At 37.0% G+C, this 26,943-nt stretch overlaps 1 protein-coding gene across 1 annotated transcript in view; it reads right to left on the reverse strand.

The window, feature by feature from the left end:
- The window catches only part of SLC12A1 (solute carrier family 12 member 1), a 423,573-nt gene extending 400,373 nt beyond the window's left edge, over nt 1–23,200 (reverse strand). Inside the window, exon 1 of the mRNA XM_044077625.1 lies at nt 22,503–23,200. Coding sequence (XP_043933560.1) covers nt 22,503–22,892 — 390 coding nt within the window. The 5' untranslated portion in view covers nt 22,893–23,200. The remainder of the gene's footprint in view (nt 1–22,502) is intronic.
- Between the last annotated feature and the right edge of the window lie 3,743 nt (nt 23,201–26,943).

The raw sequence follows: 26,943 nt of genomic DNA on the forward strand, positions 1-26,943 counted from the left end.
GGGATCACTCATACTACATCGGAAGATATCAATGACCTGCTAGCTGATTCGGTGCAAACTTCACCTCCCCATCCCCATCTACCATATCCCAAAGCATACCTGACACTTGCCGTCTGCCTAGTATCTCTAGAGAACAGGTCATCTCTGCACCCGCCAAGGTCAAAAACATGGCCTCAATGGGACCAGGTAATATCCCAGGTTGATTACTAAATAATCTAAAACAAGACCTAGTGGACCCAGTTGGCATTCTCTTTAATCATAACTTGGAAACTGACTATATTCATGCAGAATGGAGAACAGCAACAGTAATCCCCCTGCACAAAGGAGGGCCATAAACTGACCTTGTGAACTACAGACCCATAAGTCAAAGCAGGCTCATCTGTAAGGCCATGAAAAGAATTATCGTGGGCTTATCAACAAGGGCATAGGTGACCTCCAAATGCTGGATCCAGCCCAGTTTGGGTTTGTTAAGTGTAGATCATGCTTATTAAACCTGGTAGACATCTTTGAGAATGTCACCAAAGATATGGATGAAGGTAAGACAGTGCACACAGCCTATCTCGACCTTGCCAAGGCTTTTGATACAATTCTCCACTTTAGCATTATTGAGAAACTCTCCCAGAGAAGGATTAACCCTTATGTTACTAGATGAGTAGCCAATTAGTTCACCAACAGAGCACACTCTTTCAAAATTGGTGACTCCACCTCCACCAGTAGACCTGTCACTAGTGGAGTACCACAGGGGTCTGTGCTGTGTCCCTTAGTGTTTGGCATCTATTTCTCAGAAGTCCAGGCCAAAGTAGATGGCCTTTGGCTCACCAAGTTCATTGATGATTGCAAACTTGGAGCAATCATCGAGTTCCCCAATGATGTCAACATATTACAAGAAGGGCTAACACAAAAAAATAACTGGTGCCAAAGCCATGGTCTAAAACTAAATGCAAAAAAATGCATTATTTATCCCTTTGGCAAAATGAAATTCCCTACAAATTACAATATTAACAGCACCCCCCCCCCCCATGTTCCAATCCAATGGTATGAGACTTGGGAATACTGGTTGATAGCAATCTGAACTTTGACCACCAAGTTTCCACAGCAGTAAGAAAAGCCTTCTATGTAGTGCACCTCATAAGCAAGGGCATAGCATCCAGGTTAGGGGGATGTTATAACTCCACTGTACTCGACCCTCATCAGACTCTAACAGAATATAATGCACTCTTTTGCATGTACCTCACCAGACACCTGCAGCAGCTGGAGAGACCTCAGAGGTTTTTCACTAAGAAAATACAGGGACCCTGCCCTAATGGAGATGCTGCACATTTGCAAGTCAAATTTCACAAGAGTCACTCGCTGTAGGGATCTCAAGCTAGATTGTGACATTAACAGAACATGCTGGAGAGACAGGTATGTCTCCCAGAGACGGCTGCTTCTCTGGAATAGACTTCCTATTCACGTAAAATTGAGCTCCTCATTGACCCTATTCAAACACAACATAGATAATTGGGACAGGAGACCACAAATTAACCCCTGGGGTGGCACCCATGTCCCTCATGGACAAGGGTAGCTGGTGTTGATCACAGACCCGCTCTGTTCATAAATTCCTTCTGTGAACTACCCAAAAAAGAACAAATAGGGATACTTGGGATAAATATGGCTAGGCTTGTAAATTCTCTAGGGCCGCTAGCCTATTAACCTCCTATGAACCTATTGTTTTTATAGGCTCAAATTGACATATTTGTTGTACACTATTTTCAGCGTGTATTGTTTTTAATTACTGCCATGAGATGTCCTTCTTAGTCTGCCTGTTACTTCCAGTTTAATTTATCCAAGTGTTTTGGGTTTCTAATATCATGATGGGAATGGACCCCTCTGGCTGTTACCAATTTAGAGTAGGTTCTGTGACTTCGAATTTCTCTAGTTCCTCTCTGCTTTTAGAAAAGATCTTAATAAACTTTAAAGTTGATGGATGACATACAACCTTGAAACAATTTAATCATTATTGTTTTATTTGATTTTGTGTGGCACACTTGTGGCAGAACAGTTTACACTTCAGAAAGGTAAGCATCCTGACAAGTAAACTGCTTCTGATTCCCTCAGAGTAGCATCTGAGTTTAGATTACATCCACAAATCAGTAGTTTCAGTATCAGTGTTGTGTGTTTTTACTAAAGTTGCTTGTTCCATATTTCGGCACTGAAGATTTTTGTCACTAACAATGGGTTGGAATTTCTGTTAAGAAGAATGTTTCTTGCTCTATGGTTGATTATATATAATAGATGTTCCAAAGGGAAAATGTACCTGCTACTTCAGTCATCCCATCTAATTTTCTTCAAAATAGAGGTATAACCTTATTATTTATCACAAGAGATTAGTAGAAAGTAAGACCTGTTTTTTTTTTAGTACATCCGGTTCGCTTTCATCAAAACACAAACATACAGTTCATTGCTCTCTCACCAAGTAATTCTGAAAGTGAATTACTCAGTGTGATATTGAATACAATGAAATTACTTCTTCCAAAATATTAATTTCAATTGATTTAAGTCTGGAACACTTTAAGACAGTTTATCTAACCTTAGTGAGAAAGACAGTTTATTCCAAAGATACTACTTAGGAATATTATGTTTTAATATCCCAAGGTTAGTCTTAAGTATTTTCATAGTGTCTGCAAATATTCAATGTGTTGAGAAATATGAGAAGTGGTCCTTTCCCCATTTCCCTGATTTATTTACAACTGATAACAGAAGAAGTGAAAAATGTCAAAAGGTCATTCACAGGTATTTGAAATCCTGCTAATGAAGAATTAAAGATGAAGAATGTTTAAGACAAAAATTACAGTAGTCTGGGTGTTTAGCAGGTGTTAGCTGAGTGTTACACTGGTTAGTGTGCCTGCCTCGCAGTGCTTGATGTGTTAGTTCACTTCTCAAATGGAGTGCCTTTTACACAGAGTTAGCATGGATACTCTATTTCCATTGTGGTTTTAACTGGGAGCTCCAGGTTCCTCCAACATTTGAAAAACAAGCTGATAGGTGAACTGGCAATATTCTTAAACTGTTCCTGAGTGTAGGCTTGTTTTTGTGCCTAGCAACATACTATTTTCATAGAGGGATCTGTTTCTTCACCTTGTCAGAGGAAAGAAGCTATAACTTCCCACAACCCTGAACTTGATAACACAAGTATTTTAAAGTAGGTGGCTGGATTGGGATTGTAGTTTGGCTGCAAGCACTTTAAGTCTTTCAATATTTATGAGCCACTATCATGCAAATATAAATGACATGTTAAGTTGTGTTCTATAGGAAGCAGACACAGATGACGGACTTTGAACTTAGGAAAACTGTCTGCATCTTTTCTAAGCTAAAATCAGCAAATGTACTGAGGTACTTTTTGTGATATATCTTTTCTTGAAATATATTATGTCTTCAGTTATGGAGAGAAAGCAAACGGGGATTAAAAAGTAACCTTATCTAGAAAGGCAGCTTCATCCTTGTACATTCTTGGAGTTAAAAACATTGGAAAAAACAGTCAGAGATCTGCTTTGTTCAGGAACAATGTAGTTAGCTATATATTGGACCAAAGATCACACCAAGACTCAGGAGATGATCTACTTAATATGTCTGTGATCATTCATCTTAATTCAATGAATTCTAAAAAAGGAAACAAAAGAGTTCGTCTGATTCGGATGCCTTACTTATGTGCCAGAGAGGTGATGATCATATCTATTGGAGATGGTATTGCAGCTTACCAATATTTCTTTCACAGAGGAACTTCTCTTCCAGAGACAAGGCAAATGTTTTCATTCAGTAATGGAGTGTTTTAATTCCTAACACAAATCTCTTTTCTAAGTCCCGCAGATACTTCTAGAAGTAAAGAAACTTTATATTTGTTGGTGTGAAGAAAATTGCTGTTTTCTTAAGTGAAGTTTTCTCAGATCCAAGATTACCTTATAGAACTTTTTCTAAGGATCTGTCATACTTGTATGTTAAGACACATTGCATGAACTTCTTGGCATGCTGTCTTTGAAATCTGACTTTGCCTTCTAGACCTGTGGCTATATTCCCTCTTAAAGGATACACCATTTGAACCCTCTGTAGAATAGTTTGTACTTCTTTAGGATTCAAACTTTGTTTCGGAAACAACAAGCCTCCTTCTGAACCACTGTACACACTATCTTTAAAATTTCTTACTTGGAAAATTATTATTTTATTGCTGCTACCTGAAACATCAGAGTTATGTGCTCACATACTATATGCCCAGTGCTATTTTCCATAATGGTGGGACAGCTTTTTTACTAATCTTTCCTTCTTGCTGTGATGTCTTGTCAGATGCTGTTCTGAACAAAATAATTCACTCCTTTTTACCTCATTTTAAAGGTGAAGGATAGTAGATTTAGTATAGTAAAAATATCAGAAAACAATTGCTTTCCTGTATTTCCAGGAAAAAAGAACCCCAAAAAGTTGAACAGCTATTTCTCCTTTGTATCTAATAGGTGGTGTTATCTGAAAAAAAGTCAGACTGAATACCATCTTGCATTATATTCCACTATCTTTCCAGAGGGTCACTTCTAAGAATCAATCAAAACACATTCAACTATAACATTTCTACCTATACTAACTTCTTCAGAGGTCTAAATGCAGCAGACATATGCAGTCTAGCCACTTCTTACACACATTTACCAGTTAAATGTCTCTATAACCAGAGAGGGGTTTGTTACAATTAATGTCAAAGACATGTTTACTGGGTTCTTCACTCAAACTCTGGAGACAGGACACTGAAGTATCGCATTATAGTTGTGTGAAACAATCATAACATTAGATGCCAGAAGTGTCCTACCCTCCATCCTAGCCATTTAATAGGCTGTGATTTCTTTAAAGAACTATTTGTCTGTCTTATTATTCTTTGTGATATTTTGAGATATAACTTTTGATGACTGTTGATAAACTTAAGACTGCAGTCCTCTACCTGGACAATGTGGTACAGTATCTTTCCAGGAAAATGTTCTAATGGGCATGATAGCAATGTATGATAGCTGTGTCTGATAGCTGCTTCCTTATAGTCTTGTATCACATCTGCAGTCCTCCACCAGGATAGTTTGGTGAATACACCTTCTCTACAGGAAATGTTTTAACTGTCAGATGGACAATATGTGGTAGTTGTCGACTTGTTCTATTTACTTAGGTAGCCCCTCTCATACATTCTGACTGTACTGCATAGGTAGTAGAGTTCTGTTGTACATTGCAACAGTAGGGTATATGTTGATCACCGTGACATTATAATACGTGCTGAGGATTCTGACAGTATAATATATGTTGTGCACTAGGTCAGTATGGCATACTCTGAGCATGCAGACAGTATAGCGTATGCTGAGCACTGCGACAACTGGGTGCATATTGAGCACTGTGACAGTTTGGTGTACACTGTACATTCTGTCAATATGGCATACATTAAGCACTGCAATGGTGATGTATGCTCTGCACTATAACAACATACAATACAATGAGTACACTGGCAGTACAGTGCATGCTGTGGACTATGGCATTTGTATCAGGAGCAAGAATGGACATTGCTAATGTTTTGTTAGATTTAAAATTGTTTGTTAGAAAGATGAACTTTAAAATTATGTTAAATAACAATTGTGAATATGGCAGAAATTAACTTTGGGTGCCTAGTGCATGCAACCTTCCATTACTTCCCACCCTTTTGCTGTTTGAAAAATTATGTGAAGTTGATTTAAGGTACGTGACAAGAGGTAGAACAAATGTAGTTAGCAATTTAAGTTATGAGGAAGGGGAATTGCTTAGGGACTTGCGGCAAATGAAAATCTGGGTTGTGCAGCTTGATAAGGGTGGGGGGGGGTTGTAATTATGGACTTACAAGATGTATTCCATTCTTTTTAGTGATGTTTATAACCAAGTTTCCCTAAATTAACAACATTGCATATGCTAGGATCTCAACACAATTAAGTGATATGCTTTTGGAATCACGTATTTCTTTATCTGATTTTAATACTTGAAAGTGAACTCTCCAGTTATATCGACTATGTTTGGTTTGCCCAACTACATAAAAACCTAATGGATACCCCCATGCGTCCCATGCTGGACACTCACAATTCTATTACTTCTACCTTTGCCAAATTCTTAGATATAAAATTAAAGGATGTCTTGAAAAATGAGCACCATCTTTGCATTAATTCGTGGGACTTTCTCGGTAAATGTAACTCGGTAGAGTTTGATTCAACATTTTTCTTTTTAACTATTGATGTCAAGGATCTGTTTTCATCTATACCCCATGATGTGGGTTTGAGTTGGTTTGAAGAATATTTGTTTAGGAAGGGTTTATTGCAAAATGACATCAATTTATATGTAGAAATGATGGAATTAGTATTGACTAACAATTACATCTTTTTTGATGAACAAATATTTCTACAACAAAGAGGGGCAGCAATGGTGGCAGCATGTGGTCCCCTATACGCTAATATTGTTATTTGTGAATGGGAAGGTAGGTTTTTGATTGGACATGCTCCTTTCCAGAATTGTGTATTGTATTTGAGATACCTGGAAGATTTGTTCATCATTTGGAAGGGTGGGAAGTGATGTTGAATTATTCTTGGAATATATTAATACTACCGAGTTTTTGAAATTTACACATGTTAAATGAGGAATGTGTTAGCTATTTGGATGTAAATTTGGTAAAAGATGTGGGTAATGGTAGATATGTTTCTACCATTTATAGGAAGCCCACATACTCTAATTCATTCTTGCATTTTGATAGTTCACACCCCTTGTTCCAAAAGAAAGCAGTTGTCAAAGGACAATTCATCAGGGCTGCCAGGATGGTCTCATTATTTGATGATTTTATGCATGAATGTGCCTTACTGGAATCAATGTTTCTTAAAAGAGACTATCCTAAAGAATTTGTGAGAGAGATTAAAATGGAAGTGACAAATAAGAGGGGGGGGGGTCTATGTTCCTATTTTAATGACCTTGGAAGTTGATGATTTTCACAATTTTACTGAGCGTACTAATGTTGTCCATGAAAGTAAAGTTATGTAATGTTAATTTTAGGTTTTTTTATGTTGGCCTTTATTATGAGATTTACTGTGGACTTCAAACAGGTAAGGGATGTTATTTTTAAAAATTGGTCTGTGCTTATGGGTGACTGTGTGATAAGGAACAAAATAGGTTCTAAGCCGGAGGTTGTATATAAGAGGGGTACTAACCTGAATAATCTTATGGAGAGGCCACTTTGCCCACACAATTTTAAGGACAAGAAGCTTTGGCAGATGTCCAAATGTGGGTGTTGTTATTTTTGTTCCTATATCAATACTGGGGAACTCTTTGATATTAATGGCTACCAGTTGAATATTAAAGGGAAGTACAAGTGTAACAGCTTAGGAGTAGTATATGGGGCATTGTGTGGTATTTTATGTTGAAAAGACTGAGCACAAATTAAAAAAAATCATATTTCTGAACACATTTATGAAATAAATAAGAAAAAATGGCCAATGCCTTATTTTGGCACTTATTGGATTTCCCTGAGCATCAATTTAAGTTTGTGGTAATTGAACAAGTTAAACCTAACCCTAGGGGTGGACCATGACAACTTTTTCTTAAGCAAAGGGAGTTGTACTGGATTTTACGTTTGAGAGCAGTAGGTTGGCCTGAGTTGAATGAGATGGCATCCACTGGATGTATTTTAAAACTGAAAGCAGAATGTAGATAATTCAACAGTTATTGTTGTTAGTTATTTACTTTCTTTTTTCTATTTGAATTTTTTTCCTATTTGAATAGTTTATAATACTTTTTCTAATGTATGTTACTATGTGTATTTTAGAGTAATTGTATATGTTTCTCTTTAAATGTGCAATGGGATACTGATGTCATCTGGCTTTATGGATATTTAAAGTTCATTTGAGTTTATACTTTTATCTGATGAAGTCTTGTCATTGTCTGAGACAAAAGCGCTAAGAATAAATTTTGTGAAATGAGTCCTTGCTGCTGTGTGGCTTTTTCTGTTATTCAAGTGTTTGTGGGTTTTTATGCTATAGTTGGGTACATCTTAAGCACATGGTGAAAGTATAGTGTATACAGAGCACTGTAACAGTATGGTATGTACTACACATTGGGTCAGTATGGGTTACATTAAGCACTTCAACGGTGATGTATGCTGTGCACTATAATAACATGCCATACACTGAGTACAGTGTATGCTGTGCACTGGGATAGTCAGTTACATCTTAAGCACTGTGACAGTAAAGTGTATACTGAGCACTGTAACAGTATGGTGTATACTGTACATTGTGTCAATATGGCATGCATTAAGCACTGCAACGGTGATGTATGCTCTGCACTATGACAACATGCTATACACTGAGTATGCTGGCAGTACAGTGCATACTGTGCACTGAGATAGTTGGGTGCATCTTAAGCACATGGTGACAGTGTAGTGTATACAACGCACTGTAACAGTATGGTGTATACTACACATCAGGTCAGTATGGGAAATATTAAGTGCTTCAACAGTGATGTATGCTGTGTACTATGACAACATGCCATACACTGAGTACAATGTATACTGTGCACTGAGATAGTTGGGTGCATCTTAAGCACTGTGACAGTATAGTGTATACTGAGCAAAGTAACAGTATGGTGTATGTTGTTTAATATGATACGATGCCATACACTGAGCACTCTGACAGAGGCTGTGACAGTATGATGTATGCTGTTCACTATGACAGCATGGCATACACAGAGTACACTGACAGTACAGTGTATGCTATGCATTATGACAACATGCTATACACTGAAGTACACTGGCAGTACAGTGTGTGCTGTGCACTGAGATAGCTGGGTGCATCTTAAGCACTGTGACAGTATAGTGTATACTGAGCACTGTAACCGAATGATATATGCTGTTCACTATGACAACATGCTGTACACTGAGTACACTTGCAGTACAGTGTATGCTGTTCACTATGACAGTATGGCATACACAGAGTACACTGACAGTACAGTGTATGCTGTGCACTGAGATAGGTGGGGGCATCCAAAGCATGGTGATAGTATGACGTATGCTATTCACTGTGACAACATGGTAAATACTGAGCACTCTGACACTATAAACAATGGTGAGCACTGTGGCAGCTGAGTGCATGTTGAACACTGTGACAGTATGGTATATGCTGTTCTCTATGATAGTATGGCATACACTGAGCACTCTGACAGTATAAACAATGATGAGCACTGTGACGGTATGGTGTATACTGTGCATTATGACATACACTGAGCATGCTGACAGTATAGTGTATGCTGGGCACTCTGACAGCATCATAACAGTGTAATGTATGCAAACAGTATGTTTCATGCACTGGAATGTCCAAATCTTTGACTAACATGTGCTTTTTGAACATTATATGAGGTAGTACATAGCTCACCTTTCAAACTGTTTATGCTGTTAAAAGGAAAAGTGAGAAATTATCTACAAATCTGTGGATGACTTTTGAGGTATGCAAAATAAATATATTACAAATTGCTGAATTATTATCAGCATATGTAAATTAAAAATATTATACGTCACAGTCTGTGAAAAAAAATAGTATGACTAATGTGCTGTTCATGATGAAAAATAAGGAGGACCAATAATATATCTTGCTTGTACCACAAATTATTTTGCTGCATCAGTCTTGTAAGATTTACATCTCTATATAAAATCATCAATAATGACACCAAGATCTTTCTGAAAAACACTATCATCATCCATGGTTAATCTAGATATTGAATTTCTAGCACTTAACATTTTATTTTTTCAGGTAGGGAGCATACAGTTATGATATTTATTTATTTTATTTATTTATTTAACATTTGTTGACCAGGAAAGTCCGACTAGGTTCCACAGATCCTGTTTTCAGCAGAGGCCTGGGGAGAAATGCTCCAGAAGCATGTCTTTAGAATGTGGGAGGAAACCCACACGAATGCAGGGAGAACATGCAAACTCCACACAGAAGGCACCCCAGCCGAGAATCGAACCAGAGAACCTCTTGCTGTAAGGCGACAGCATTAACCGCTGCACCACTGCGCCGCCCATATGAATTTATATGAATAAATATTACATTTACCAGGCTTTCTATAAATATTTATTTGATTGTTTATTTATTTAGTTAGTTACTGGGAAAGTCTGACTGAGTTGGAAGCCCATTTTCACTGGAGGCCTTAAGAGAAAAGCTCCAAAAGGTAACAGTCAGTATATAGTATACATTGCAACAAATTTGTGTATAACATATGCAATACAGTTGAAGGCATTTACATATAAGATGCATTTATAAAACAGAACATTGTATAGTGCTTGTTCTTAAGGTAAGGAACATAATGGACAGCTGTAGTTGATATAGTAATAGCGGTAGTATGAAACATGAATCAGCACATGACAAGATTATGTAATTAATGCAAATGGAACCAGAACATTTCACATTCTGGAATCATTCAAGAAAGCATATCACATTGCAGTAGGGCATATCATGTTCTGGAAACAAATACATTTTTTTGAGAGAGATGAGGTTTGTAGATGAAGGTATATTGAGCTGAGGCTAAGGGATTTTAAATAAGGGGTACAGTACAGTAAGAGGAACTTAGAGGTGAGTAACTAAAGGTAAAGTTGCTATAGCTAATAAGAAAGTTACTATGTGAATACACACGGAAAAAGGAACTTTAGATGAAGTGGAAGCTGTGAGACAGAGGAGGTTCATTGGGGATTGGGGGGATACAGTGACAGATCCTGGTATTTTTGAAATTCAGTTTTAGTGAGGATTTGAAATAGCTGAGTTGGCTGAACTGTCAGAAGAAGATGGGTACTGAGTTCCAGATTTTAGCAACATAGTTACAGTGAAGGGATTTGCTGTGAGAGTTATGGGAGGGAATGATATAGGTCAGGGATTTATCACAGGATCAAAATTTTCTAGTGGGTGTATACCATTGAAGAAAATTGTTAATGGATGAGCAGATGTCTAGGATGTATAAAATTTTACATGCTATTCTGAGTTGACAGTAGTTGAGTTAATCTGGGTTTTGAAGTCTCTTGAGTTGTTTCATGGCAGTTCAGTGGTGGGTTCTGTTGTTTACATTGGTAGCAATCATAACTATTTGTATTGCAGCACTGGTTGAGTTTCGCATGCTGGACTGAATGCTAATTAGTGAAGAAGGGGGCAGCATATGAGAGTGTTGGGAGTAAGCAGGCATTTGTTATGTGTTTGCAAGAGCACCAGTGGCATAGCTGGGGGAGGGTGAGAGGGGCGTTCTGCCCTGGGCACCACTTTTTGTCACATTTACTGGCATTCTTCATTAAGAACTTGAGTCACATCTCAGACATCTTGTTCTTCCCGCATGCAATTTTAAACAATCCTTTAACATTCACGGAACTGTAAGTGTTGTTATTCACTGCTGTGTGTGTTTTTGTGTGTGTGTGTGTGTGTGTGTGTGTGTGTGTGTGTGTGTGTGTGTGTGTGTGTGTGTGTGTGTGTGTGTGTGTGTGTGTAAAATGCCCCAGCTAGGGATACCTGTTCATACTTTTGGTCTGTTCCCCTTACAATATTTGGTTTTCTGGCAAATCAGTGAGGACCCCCCCCCCCCGCAATAAATTTTGGCTTTTTCCAGATTTTTTGTGCTACAAAGTTGAGAGATATAGTTGAATGTTAAGTGCATTTTACAAGGAGCTGAGAGCTTCAGGGGAAGAGAAGTTTAGTGCTGTTTATGCAAAGTCTGTTTACAATGTGCAACTGTTTAGCAAATTATATCACTATTGTGCTAAAGTATTTAAAAGCATTGTTAGTAGCACAACAGTTAGTGTACTTACTTTTGATGCAGAAGGCTGTGGGTTCTACTCCCACAGTATGTAAATGGATTTCTGATACTGTACTGTGTTGTACTTTAAAGGTGGTGGATGCTGCAGTCCTGAGAATGTCCTCCTTTGCAGGAGATACCTAGTAACTATGAACCTGTTATCAGTTTGCTATCCATTCTCTATTGCAATATTACCAGCTTATCATTTTTTAATATAACAAAGGCAATTTATTCAAGGGCAACAACTTTATTTGTAGATGAAACAATGAAATATGAAGTTGTTTGTTAGCAGCAACCTCTTCACTATTTACAGATCTCTTTAATGTGAAATTATTTAGATGACTTTTATGACTGCAGAGATTTTGCATATTTACTGATATTGGTGGACTGTAATGACAAAGGTGTGAATAGATTTTTATCATGAAAATGTTCTGAATTGGGCAGTTTTGTCATTATTGGTTCATACATTTTGTTTTACTGCTTACTGGAAAAATGTTCAAAACAATACATTTAAAACATGCTCTAACAAGTGTGCGGTATTCTACAAGGGATATAATTTAATACAATCAGGAAGGTGAATCAAAGAACACATGTATGTTTGCATGATCCTAAATATGTGTGCAAGGGGCCTATGATTTGAAAACAGCCCAAAGGTAAACGTTATCCACCACTGGCTAGATGTATTTTGTTTGAATGTGGGTTTCAATGCTATTTGAATAAATGTGAGTTTCAAGGGCAGAGAACTTTTAATGCTAAGTCTGTTTTCATTGTGAAACTGCATTGCTTCATTTAGTAGATGTCTATCAGTGTGTTTGCTAAAAATTTAAATAAAAGTTTTAAATTAAATCCAAATAATCATTGTAGAAGTAAAGCATTAAACAGTATGCACATTACAGTATTTATGTTAAATGGAGAGAAACAGCCAAGTAGTAGGACACTGGAATGGCTGCGGGGGGTGGGGGAGGTTGTGTACTGGGGGGCCCATTTGACCATGATTTTGTGGCACAAACTCTAGTTATATAACTGAAGAGTGCACCAGATTTTGCCCAGTGTAGCAGTCCTAGTTTTTGGTTTGTTTTCCTAACTGTCTGTTTGACATGGTAGTCAGCATTTTAGATATTTATCAATAATGACAGCTAGGAGCTTTGTTTGGGAAACAGATTCAATGGTGGTACCATCAATGAAAGAAAAGCTAAAGTTAATTTTTACATCAGACATTGACTATAGGAAACAGTTTATCAACAGTGCAATCTGGAAATGGTTGGGCTAGGTATATATTAATGTGCTTCAGAGTGCTGTGGACAATGTGATGAAGATTCACATTGCTCTGCACTCCTGAAAGCTCACACTACCAAAGCAATGAGACTTTGAAAACAGACACATAATTGCAAATCCTGACATAGAGGCAAAGTGAGTTGAAAAGTGTGAGAATGAAAGATTTAAAAGCCATGTCAACCTGCATGTGAATGGTACATGCTACCAGCAAATGAATGGGAGTTCAAACTGAAAAGGATGGCAACTACGGATGGAGACTGTTGTAGAGAAGTGTTCTCAGTCAGTCAGTCATTTAGAAGTCTGAATGCTAGGCCAAACTAGAGATAACAGAACCTACAACCTAGTTGCCAGTGGCAAACCTTTCCACTCTGTTGTAAGACACAGTGCGTTTGAGTATCAAGGTCTGACTGAAACACGGATTAGCACTCCTCTATAAGGAAGTCTGGGAACCATCCCAAGAGACCTGTACTCTGACTTCAGGTGTAAACACTACCTTTAGTTTGAAAAGATCTTAACTCTCTGCTCACTTTGCTGGTGGTATTTTACTTTTTGCTACCATGTGATGATACAAATTTACACTAAGGAATTGTTTAGCTGGCAACCCCCCTTTTTTCCTAATTTTTATAACTGAGATATAGTTTTCATGAAGGATTTTAGCAGTACAAATTTTGTTTGTCTGCTACAAAAAGCTTATTATAGTATAGATGATCTCTGGGTTGATTGAAACCAATCTGTTTGATGCCAAAACCACACTGTTAGAAGAATGCAGAACACAAGTATCATCCCAGTCTGATCTGATCTGAGATCCTTCACAAGGGTATCATATTCTGGCTGCAAAACAAGTGTATAAGAATGGTGTGAGCAGAGGGTGCTGAGGGTATCAAAGATTATGATTTTTGTGTAACAAGTAACTCCATTCCTCTCAACACTGACTACTGCTTTAAAAACAATCACTGAATCATCTTAAGAGTTGTAGGTACCACGCCCACAGTCATACATCTGTTAGTAAACAGGTTGTTGTTAAGTGTGTCAAGAACCTCAAAACAGGTCAAAGAAGACTTCCCCGTATTATATTATTCAGTGATTTAGTTATCATGTCATTTATAATTTTTAATAAAGTCATGATGCTGCCTCTAAGGTAAGATGCATAGTAATTTGAACTTGTTAAAGTTCTTTTTTAACATGTTCGAATTGCTCCAGCTGTCAGTTTGCACTCTTAGCCAACAGTCTGAGAAACATTATTGCTAGTCTGCAGTTACTGTTGTTATAATATTGTACAGGGAGACAAAGATAGCTCCTTCCCCAGGAACATTTTCACTTTGTTAAGAAGAATAGTCATTAGTTTGGGCAGATAGTTTGCATTTGAGTACAAATACGTGAAAGACTATAAGTAGAAAGCTGTCATATATTTTTCTTTGAGGATTAACCTCTTGACATAGTGACATGCTTTGTCCCAGACGCATGCAATGAAGAGTAATTGCATACAGGTAGAATGCCATGAGTGGAGATGTTTGTGAATCCCATAGTATAACAAATTTGTTGCAGGTCAACACATCAAAAGATTTAAAATCTCATAAGCCTTTTAAAAAAGAAACATCTCTCATTATGTTGGTTGTTCATTCAGTGTTCTAGCTAATTTAGACTGAATAACAAGATGGAAGTTTCAAAAAGAGTGAAAATGCAATAACCTTCAGGCAAGCATCATTTTGCAAATGTGGGTTTGATGTGAGGCTTCATTCACAAAAACGATTTTAAGCAAGTCACATAACCTGACAGAGTTTTAGGGTTACTCCTGCCCAGTTAACTGCTAAATAAATTACCTCTATCCAGCCCCACTGCTTTGTCTGCTTTGAGGTTTAGCTGCTTCTTTCAGGCTAATTTCATTGTCTAGAAGGTATGTGTTTTGTTTAAATGCTTTCTTTGTTTACTATAACAGTACTAAGCAAACATATGAATTTATTGTCACAGCGTTTCTTATATTATCCATTGCCTCCAACCATTTCTCTTTTCTGAATTTTTATTATTTTTTTTTCTATATCTTATTCCTTTTCCATTCCTTTGACGGTAAAATCCTCCATTCTCTGCTGGCTCATGTAATGGCTCCCCTCTCCCCTGATATCAGAATAGACTGGGAGATGAAAAAAAGGAGCCAGGAACTGCAGCTATCCACTTTGAGGTTTACATACTTCCTAATGCCCCTCTTTATTGCAGCCTAATGAGTGTATTATCAAAGGACAGGCTGTAATGTTGGCCCAGGTTGGATGGCTCTGTGTTGAGTGTGTAGGTTCTCTCTCTCTCTCTCTCTCTCTCTCTCTCTCTCTCTCTCACACACATACACACACACACATATACACACACACACACACACACACACACACACACACACACACACATGCATGCGCAGGTCAGTATCCACCTACAAGGTATACACTGCTTAGAATGCCAGACTACCCGTCTCAGTACTCTCTGCTTCCTGTATCAGCATCTGACCTCCACCTGGTATCAATATTTGCAATAGAATGGACTCCCTCCACCCCTCAATCACACACTCAGTTTAAGTAAGATGACCTTTGCCACTCATTCAACCCCTGGTGAACTCCATCAGTGTCCAGGTTTACTAGTTGAACCAGGAAGGCCAGCCGCACACTTAGGACTTCACTTTTCTGCATAATGAAAATGGCTTCCCATATCTGCATTAAGCCTCATTCCGCCCATTATTGCCCATTATCGCCTTTCTTTGCTCCTAAACACACCTTGAAATGGTTTTATTTCCTTCTTAAAAGAGCTTACTATAGTTTCCTAGGCTTTGGAAATTCAGTGTTGTCATTACCTTTCCTAGTGCTTCATTTCTTTGTATGAGTTTTTGATATATTCCAGTATACTTCTGTGTTCATTTTGTTCTGTGATTTCCTAAGCTTTTTTGCTGTTTGTATTCCATAATATTGTCTTCACCTTCCTCAAAAATGTACTGTTCTATTTTTTCCTCTTCCACATCCCTGGGACCTGCCCAAAGGCTCTTCTAACCTGCACCCAATTGGCTCATTTGCTCAGTTAGAGTTAAGATCCCTACAGTCTAGTTGTTCCTACCTGGGGGGACCTAATCAGCCCATTCATTACCACTCATGCTGTTTTATTTTTGTGTGCTACATTCTGTGCCTCATAGAAAGCTGTGTGTGTGTGTGTGTGTGTGTGTGTGTGTGTGTGTGTGTGTGTGTGTGTGTGTGTGTGTGTGTGTGTGTGTGTGTGTGTGTGTGTGTGTGTGTGTGTGTGCATCAACTGTGGCTTTGATTTCCTCCACATATCTTCTACTGTGTCCTTCTTGTTCCTTTACCACTGCATTACATAGACAGTGTCCCATGCCAGTGCTGGACTAACAACAGACCATGAGCCTTTTGCTGCTATGGCTTAAGTGTATGATTTTGTTCATGCAGTGTTTTAGGCATCTAAGAGACAAGAATTTATGAAAAGTTCAAGGGTGCATACATGCCTTCTGCATGACATATGAGTTGCACCACATAAAGAGAAGTGTTTTGAAGCAATAAGAAAGGAATCTCCAACACATGCACATGGAGATGTTTGAAGCAAGATATTTGTATACATTAAAAAAATGTAAAAATCCACTGCCAATCATTAGCGGACCAATGATTCGCTGTGGCAACCGCTAACTTGGAAAAGCCAAAAGACTTTTAGTCTGCTTCATAAAGCATTTTGACCTTTTAATTTGCCACTGTCCTTAGTCAGTCATACCCCTTGTATCAATCGGTTTCTGTGTCTTTCACCTCAGACCTCATTGTCATGTCACGCAGTGGCACAGCAGGTAGGTAGCATTGTTGCCTCACAGCAAGAGGTTCTCCAGTTCAATTCTTGTCTGGAGTGCCTCCATTTCGTTTCTCCTTCCTAATTCATCCCTTCCTCATATAATTCATTGCTTTGCCTCAGCCTAATAATTAATACTAAAAGGTTCTAAGAGAACACAATTCACACTGTTTATGGGCTAAAATGTCATTATGGACAGTTTTATATAGAACAGACACTGTATCAGTTGAGGAAAAGGATACTGGAACACATTAGGAATATTTGAAATGGGGTTCCCACAAGCCCAATAGCATTACATTTTAAAGAGAAACAGGATCCTAAAGTTATAATAGTTTTTATTATGTCTGTCAGTCTACATTCAGACCTATTTTTAAATGCATCTGACATATCAGACCCAGCTTATATTTATGTTTGATACTTTACAACCAAAAGGGATGCACAACAAATTCATTATGAAATATTTAGTATAATATTTATTGATGAAATATTGGTGATATATTTATGAAACATTTATTATGTGAGGGCTTCTTTAAGATTGTTTTTTAAGCTTTTGATGAGATAACTGTTTGCAGTTATAAAACTGGTGTGTACTTGATGGTTTAATAACCTAGGAAGGCTGTTAGCTGAAGCACTTGCTCTGTTGCTTTAATTGATGGAATAAATAAAATAGGAATGAATGAAGTGCCGCGGTGTTCTTTGGATTTTGCTTCTAAGTGCACAGTCTCCAATTATGCCCCTGACTTCCTCTCCAACATGTATGTATATACCTCTGTGTTTACTAATCAGTTCATCGGCTGGGTATGTTAGTGTGCTACCATCATGAGTAGGTAACATACCCCAAAGAACTTACTTAACCCAGTTTCTAGTTTGTAACTTCAGCCCCTTGAATGTCAACCATGGGTTCTGTACGACACTCAGGTCCACCTTCACATCCTAGCATTATGGTCCATTTTCAGTAATATAGGTTTTCCTGTCTCTTCAGTATTGCAGACATTGCTATACCTCCCACATTGCCCCAGGGCAGAGAAGTAGACCTTTACTGCTTCCACAGTTTTCAATAATTTTCCCTTAATTGACTATAACCCCTATGCTGAGACCTTAACCATAAAACTCGTTCCCATTCATATCTTCCAATTTTCATAAACCCAGACCTCCACTAAATGTCTGACCTTTTTAATCCTTCAGTTTAACTGTTTTAGCATGTTCAGATCTCAAACCACCCCTCATAATACTAGCCTCAAAATATATTGCTTGGTCTTCTTACACAGCCATTATTTGATCTTAGGAAATGTAAATGTTGGAAAGTAAAGTTCAAAGTTCATGTATTTTGTGACAGACATACTCTTAAGAGTACAGGCAGGCAGGCAGCAGAAGGCTGAACATCAGTCACCTCTAACAAGTATGATTATCAGTCCATAATGCACAGCTGAATTGTGTCATAACTGTTCACAGATACATGATTTTTGTACCTTTAAACATATTTACAAGCAAGCAGAAATACAGTTCAATATACCATTTAAAATGTAGTTTTGGATATGGGAGACTATATGAAACCGATGCATACATTAATGATGAAGATGATGATGACATCACCTAGCCAGCAGTCTAACGGCTGTGATCAGTGAGATGATGATCAGACTGTTAAAATAACCTATGAGATTCTCCATACCAGTACCTCCAAGATGTACCTGAACAACAGAATAAAATAAATAAGTAAATAAGACATGAAGCTGAAACACAAAATGTGCAAGAAAATGTCACACTCTTAATCTTTTAAAGAAATACTGCTGCTAGGCTGAAATTAAAACATGCTGTTAGTCGGAGGCTATGTTTTCCATAATAGACACAACAAGTTAGGCGAACAGACTGTAACATTATGGTCCTCTGTGTTACCTGCTGTCAGTAAAATTAATAATAAAATAATATTTAGATTTTTTACTGATATTTTCTTTCTCAGGCCAGGAAATTCCACCAAGGCTCAAAAATTAGTGAATCTTTCAAATAACTGACAATTTAATCGAGACATTCTTAAGACCACAAATGAAGATGGTTCTTTAAAGTGGAAATTATAGAAAAGAAAACAAAAATCGGGCAAAGCAACAGGGTCAAGATAAGGTCAAAACAGACATGACCAAGATGTTGAGTGAGTTAGGCAAAAATTCATCTAGAGGGTACTCATAGCAGCATGGAGAGAAAGGCATATCCGTGATGAGTGCAGAATTTAAAGAAGCACACACATTCGAGAGTTATGGTATATACAGCATATATATTTTATTTAATATATAAAATACCACCATGTGTTCACACAGTCTTATAGAGAGAGAGAGAGAGAGAGAAGAGAACAGATCAAAGAAAAAAACTTTATGATACTAGGATGAACAGTTGACTTGGTTCATAACATTTTTAAACCATAGGTGTTCTTAATCAGTGTCATAAAAAATGACCAAGTACATTGTATCTTTCTGATTAAGGACTTCTTCAGCTTATTAAAGTTTGAAGAACATAGGGTAAATGCAGGACTGCCTGTATTTCATAAAAAGAACAGGCCATAGTTTAGAAATTGCATGTATGGAAAACTAAAATACATGTTAGATATACTGCACATTCCTTTGATGATAACTGTTCATTATGGGACTCTGTCTGGACACTCCAGTCAGACAGACAAATAAAGCTACTCTATATGTATATAAATTTAATTCAAGCATGTAGTTAAAGTAATTCTTGTAGCCTTAGCTGTTAAAGTTAATCACATATAACTTGCATTTTAATTAAAATCTAGAGAAAGATTGCCCTCTTGAGTATTAATACAAAAAGAATACCTACACTTCTGCATGCCTTATCATGAGATTTACTTGCTGGTATTAAGTTCAAATGCTTAATGTTGATTAAACAGTGAAAGATGCAAGTTAAAACATCAAAGCATTGATGTTTGAACCAGTTTCAAGTCTCGGCAGTATCCTCTCCGTTCATGACAAAAGTCCAGCATTTTATTGGTACTTCTTGTATTAGCTATCAGTTCTGCTATATGTGAAGGATGTCTTGACACCAGAACAGCAACACAGTAACGTTTACCTGAATGATGACAACTGTGACAGATTCTGAGTTCATACCTGATAATGTATTATTGCACCATGGGAATGCATGAAAAAATCTTCCTAATTAATTTGAAGTTTACAAAATATATTTTAGACTTTCATGTCTTCATATTAGTCTAATAATTAAGTGAATTAATGTGTGTAATCATTATAAATATGTTAACAAATACAATCAATAAATCTTTCAGCTTTCCAGACCTACCACTTTTACTTCAAACATTAACTGTCTTTTTTTCTAGCATAGGAGATACACCAAGTCGTCTGTAAAAAGAGCTGAGGAATGAGCTCTGGTAGATGACACATTGCTTACATATTGCCTTCCCCTGCAGTGAACTGTTGTGTGGTGTGGCCATTGAAATCACTACCCAGGCACAACAATACATTTACTGTTCTTTTGGTAGAGAAATGCCAGCACACAAGGGCACACATCTAGGTACTGCAAACAGCCTGCAGGCCAGTGTTCACACCTCTTACACCGCTTGCTGTTTTCCTACAGCACCATCTCCAAACCAGACAATGCAAAGAGAAGGAAGTGAAAGAGGTGCCTTAACATGTCCCACTCCCCTCCCCCCATATCAGCACAAATGTAATCATGTTCATTCTTAAGATTAGCTGACTGATAATGGAGCTAATAGTGTACTGTACATGCTGTTAAGAAAATACTTATAGAACCCAGGGAAATCATATATTCTGATGGTGAAAAGATAATTTCACTCTCCATGCTCACTATATTCTATACTAAATTAATATAAGTAACCCATCTATGAAGCAGAAATCATCAGGATGCCATTAACAGAGTGATTCTGTCATAGTTTTATAGAGCTTTGAAAATATGTGTACATCTTTGATGTGCTGTCTCAGAAATGATTACACAATCTCAGGAAATTGAGAAGAGTTCATAGTGCAAAAAGTGACAAATGCATTTCATACAATGAGCAAGATGAACTAAAATATTCTGTACTAAATGATAAATAATTGTGTCACTTGTTATCATATGTTTTATTCTGAGATATGAAATGTTGTAAATGTAGCGAGCGATTCATTCTAAAAACATAATTTGTCTTTATTTATAACACTGGTGCAACATTGAAAAAGTACCATTTCATGTTTTTATGTATTTTTGTGTGTATTCTGTATTCTTCAGATTTACAACCATTAACCCAGGACAGTAGCCATCTTTTGTAGTGCTGGTATACCTTCCACCACAGTTCTGTTTGTGAAATTGTAGCATTTTCCTGATGTCACAATAGAGGATTGTAGTATCAGGTATCAGCAAGCTGTACCAGCAGACAAAATCTAAAACAGAACAATCCTAGTTCATACAGCTAAACTCAGTAATAAAAAGGGAGATGCACAGGAGGTAGTACACAGATAAACTAAATGGTATTTCAATTACATGTTTTTGAAATTAGTATGAAGGCAATATGGACTCTTCTATGGAAAATGTTATACAGGATGTAGGGCTATGCTTCCCTAAGTCAAAATACTTTAGCAAAATGTAATACAGGATGTAGGGCAATGCTTCCCTAAGTCGAAATACTTTAGCAAAATGTAATACAGGATGTAGGGCAATGCTTCCCTAAGTCGAAATACTTTAGCAAAATGTAATACAGGATGTAGGGCTATACTTCCCGAAGTCGAAATACTTTAGCAAAATGTAATACAGGATGTAGGGAAATGCTTCCTTGAGTAGAAATACTTTGCAAAATGTAATACAGGATGTAGGGCAATGCTCCCTGAGTAGAAATACTTTAGCAAAATATAATGCAGGATGTAGGGCAATGCTTCCCAAAGTAGAAATACTTTATAAAATGTAATACAGGATGTAGGGAAATGCTTCCTTAAGTAGAAATACTTTACAAAATGTAATACAGGATGTAGAGCAATGCTTCCCAAAGTAGAAATACTTTACAAAATGTAATACAGGATGTAGGGCTATGCTTCCTTAAGTAGAAATACTTTAACAGAATGTTATATAGGATATAGGGCAATGCTCCCTGAGTAGAAATACTTTACAAAATGTAATAAAGGATGTAGGGCTATGCTTCCCTGAGTAGAAATACTTTAACAGAATGTTTTATAGGATATAGGGCAATGCTCCCTGAGTAGAAATACTTTACAAAATGTAATAAAGGATGTAGGGCTATGCTTCCCTGAGTAGACGTACTTTAGCAACATATAATTAAGGATGTAGGGCTATACTTCCCTGAGTAGAAATACTTTAACAGAATGTTTTATAGGATATAGGGCAATGCTCCCTGAGTAGAAATACTTTACAAAATGTAATAAAGGATGTAGGGCTATGCTTCCCTGAGTAGACGTACTTTAGCAACATATAATTAAGGATGTAGGGCTATACTTCCCTGAGTAGAAATACTTTAACAGAATGTTTTATAGGATATAGGGCAATGCTTCCCTGAGTAGAAGTACTTTAGCAAAATGTAATAAAGGATATAGGGCAATGCTTCCCTGAGTATTAAAATTTTAACTTACCGCTGCCATTTCCTCATGAAGGTCAGCAAGGGTTGGCCTATTCAGTTTCATTCCACTGATGCTCCCTGCGTTTCGATAATACTCAATTCTGGGCACTGCATCTATTGTGTTATGCCCAAATGTTCTCAGGTAATAGGCATTTGAAACAGTATCATACAGATTGACACCACCATCATTCTTAACAGCATCTCCATTGTGATGGGCATTTTCATACAGCTGTCTCTCTCCAGATGTGTAGCTTGGTCTCTGTTTACTCTGTCCAGAGCTGGTAAATGATGTTGCCTCGTATTCTGGAGGTCCATCATGTTCATGTGAATTGCCACTACTGTCATCATTTTCATAAGCCAAGTTGACATGAAAACGAGTGGGGTTATTAGTACTGGTTTCCATGTTTGTAACTTTATGCAGAATTTGCCAGACTTAAATATGTGTTCCTGATTTTTGCTTCTAGAATCACAAAAATATAGTTAGCTTGACCTTGATTTCTCCAGCGTTGTACTGTTGTAGTAGATGATGTCTCATTAGGGTTAAACAAAGCCACAGCCTTAAAAAGAATGCAGAACAGCTATCACTACAGATATATAGTGACACCAACAAATAAGGTAATGTATTTATAAATCTGTTTCCCTAACAAAATCTTTTCCTGATGGTTTAGTTTAGAATTCTAGTTTTTTGAATCTTCCACTGAGGAGACATACTCTATCAGGTGCCCTGCTTATTACCTTTATTGTTCTGTTAAGATCATATATATACCTTTCCCTAGCCTGCAATTTGAATTGTACAAGTTAAAACACGCCTTCTGTATAAGCAGGTTGCCACCCATTGTGCCCCATTTAATCATTCTCCAAGACAGACATTTCTAATCACCTGTTTCAACATTCCAGAATCACAAAAAGATGCAAAGTTTAAATCCTAAGTAGTGTTAAATACTTTTCATGAATATTTTATTCCAAGTTAGAAAACTATGTTTGTATCCTTTTTTTTAATTCTCTCTATGTTTCATTTATTTAACAATGTTTCTTCTATAATCCCTTTGTTAGTGAAGAATGCACTTTATGAAATAACCCACTAGTTTAACATGTGGTGGCTGACATATTTTTACTGGAATATTTTTACAGTTTAAAACAGTCTTCTCTTTTATAGCACAGAGGCTAAGGCACAAAATTACCAACTGGTAGCTCTGGGTTTGAAACCTGGTTGGGGAAAACTGGGCAGCAGCAGTATCTGTGCAGAAGAAAGGCCTGGCAATCTACTTCTGTAATATGCCATGAAACCCTATGAGGGTTTTCCCATACAGTTGCTATGAGTCAGTTTTGACTCGAGGGCATGTAACTTAGTTGTTTTTTTCATGTCAGCTTCCATGCATACATTTTCTCACAGATGATGAATTCAAAACTAAGAGTGTGTGAGTGGGCTTGCTACAAAATGCATAAATTGCTAAAAGAAATACTTTCTAAGAAGGGTCACACTTTTAGTGTGACTAACCAAGAATGAAACCTGGAGGTTTCATCACTTCCCATATGACGGTTTGTTAAGTACCTCTACTACATTTTCAGTAGTCATTATTTCTAGAGAAACAAATGTGTGTGTGCACTTGCAAAGCCTGTTGTTACCTGGGGTGGGGGGGGGGGGGGTTGATTAGTGAGGCCCACAACCAGAGTTGTTCAGCAATGTTTTATAAAAGATTTTCAGAACATCAAATAATAGTGCAGTACTTTCTGCAGTTAACAATACAGGTGACTAGTAAAGGATACGAGTGAATGAAGATCCTCTTTTGATTCAGTACTGTTATTCTCCCTTTGAAATGCAAGTTCATCTCTTGTTTTTACAGTATTATTACTATTATTATTTATTATTATTATTATTTACATTTGTTTACCGGGAAATTTCATCTGGACACAGGTCCTTTTTCAGCAGAGGCCCGGGGAGAAATGTTCCACAGTATGTACATGATGGTATACAATAAAAGTCAAAGGCTTGTATACAGTAATGGTGATGATGACATATAGTGCAGGAGCATATTTGGTACAATTAAATAAGAAGCCCTAAATTTAAACATTGAAATAAACTAGTTGTAACACAGTACTAAATTGTCTAACAGCTACAAGTTAACAATACTAATAGACTAATGATTATTAAATCTAGGAAGGTAGAACTAGCAATTATTGACATTCGGTTCGGTTTTATAGTGATAGAGGATGACTTTATCCAAGCAGAGATGAGCGAGAGATAAAGCAGAAGGGGAGGAGGGAGAGGGTGTTTAGTCAGGATTTGGGCAAGGACAAAGGCAGTGATTAATAAGGTGTGATTTAAGTGCAGTCTTGAAAAGACTGCAGGAAGGTAAGGTAGTTAAGGGAGGGGGAAGATTGTTACAGAGCTTGGATATGGCACAGGAAAATAGAGCTTTCCCTGCTAAGTTTTTGGCTTTGGTAACCTGGAGAAGATTTTTATTGCTGGAGCGTAGGGGTCTGGAAGAGTGGTAGGGTTGGAGACGTGTTTGTAGTGATGGGATTTTGAGAGGGTGGTTTGCAAGTTTATGAGCAAAGGAGATTTGATTTAGGTGTAGAAGATGTGGAGTGCACAGGACAAACTCAGTTATGTGGGGTAACAAGCTAAGAAGCAAGTATTCATAAATTCACTTTATCTGCAACTCACTTAATTCTTAACATTACTGTAGGTCCCCTGACAATTACAGTTCTTTGGAAGGACTGACTGAATCTGTTAACTCCATCAGGAGACTTTGAAATATTCCTGCTAAGAGACCATTCTTGGCATTAATCTTATGGGAGAGTGTTAATTTTATTTATTTTATTTTATTTTTGTTTTACATTTGTTGACCAGGCTAGTCTAACTGGATACATGTCCATTTTCAGTAGAGGCCCGGGGAGATAAGCTCCAAGACAGATAAATGAAAAACTTAGTAATCAATATACAAGAATAAGACTAAATAAAAGTATTCATAGTAAACAATGCAGATTTCAGGTACAACAAGAGAAAAAAAAATAAAAGAAAAATGACTAAATAGCGCATTCATTGTAAACAATGCATATTACAGGTTATGACATAAAATTCTGTGAAGATAAAACAAGTTACTTAAAGTGCAAGAATGCTTCTACTACACAATATGCAGGTATAATACATAAAGAGAAAGACTAAGGTCTGAGAGAAAGACTAAGGTCAAAAGAGAAGACAGGTTTTATAACCACTGCTATGATATTAAGAAAGGGCATGAAAATAATGCCCTAGCTAAACATATATTAGAACATAATACACATAGGTTTAGCTTCATGGTGCTGGAGATATTGGCCGTTAATAACAGGGAAGGAGATAATATGAACCAGTTGGCCGTTAGGGAACTTAAATGGATACTTACATTGAAAGCGCATTTATATCCTGGTATCAATCAGTTTGTATCCGTCAAACCTGTTCTTAATAACAGGTAGTTGTGATATTGATATGCACCTTATGACACCCAGCCTGAAGTCACTTTTATGCTTGTAGTTTTCCTATCTCCCCTTTTTTATGGGTTGAGACAGGATTGGTTTAGTTATGAAAGAGTCATAATTAAGAATATGTATTGGGCATTTGTTATACATTTCTGTTAGATTTAGTATATATACAATATTTATTTCCTTAGTATACCTGTATGTACTTTAGACATTTTGTGGTGATTTTACTAGGTCCATGTGTTCTTTGCCCTGAACACACACCTTTGTCTTGTTTCATCTCTCCATATTTACATACTTAAATTGGCACTCCAGTTTTAGTTATTTCCTTTTTCTGTTTTTGATTCAGACGGAATGGGTTTTCGTTGAATCTGTCGGTCGTTTCCAGGCCACATAGTAATATAGCTGATGGTCTCACCTTTTCACTTCTTATTTTAGTATTACAGTTAGACTTAGTTTTTTGTTTGGTTTTTAGCATGTTGTTTTTATACATGTTTAGGCTATATATCAGATCATATGTCCTTTGAGGACCATGTTATTGAAAGTGGTTACATACCACTATGTATGGCGTTCCTAGTTTCTTAGATTGATAGAGGTGACAATTGTCTTAATTTGGTAGATAACTCCTCTTCGAGTAATAACTTTTTTGTCTTGCACACATTTACTTCAGTTGCATATGTATTATATGGGAGTTTCAGCATATGATGCCTCAGGAATCTTTCTTACAAGGTAGTCTTTTGAACGTTGTTTTTATCTATATTTTTTGCATTGTATTAGCTTATCCTGAGAATTTTTTGGTATTAATTTCTACTTCTTTTTTGTTGTGCTTAATTTGCATCGTCTGTATTTTGTGTTTGATATAGTTCCTTATAAAAACACTAAGAGAACTTTTTTGTGGGTAGCAACACTGCTCTTTTTGCCTAACTTAATTCTACAAGGAGGGGCATTTTCGTATATGGTTTTAATTTGGCGTTGTGGTTTTAAGAATGTTTTTT

Source organism: Protopterus annectens, chromosome 7.part0 (genome assembly GCF_019279795.1).
Source record: "Protopterus annectens isolate FY-2018-M chromosome 7.part0, PAN1.0, whole genome shotgun sequence".
Lineage (NCBI taxonomy): Eukaryota > Metazoa > Chordata > Ceratodontiformes > Protopteridae > Protopterus > Protopterus annectens.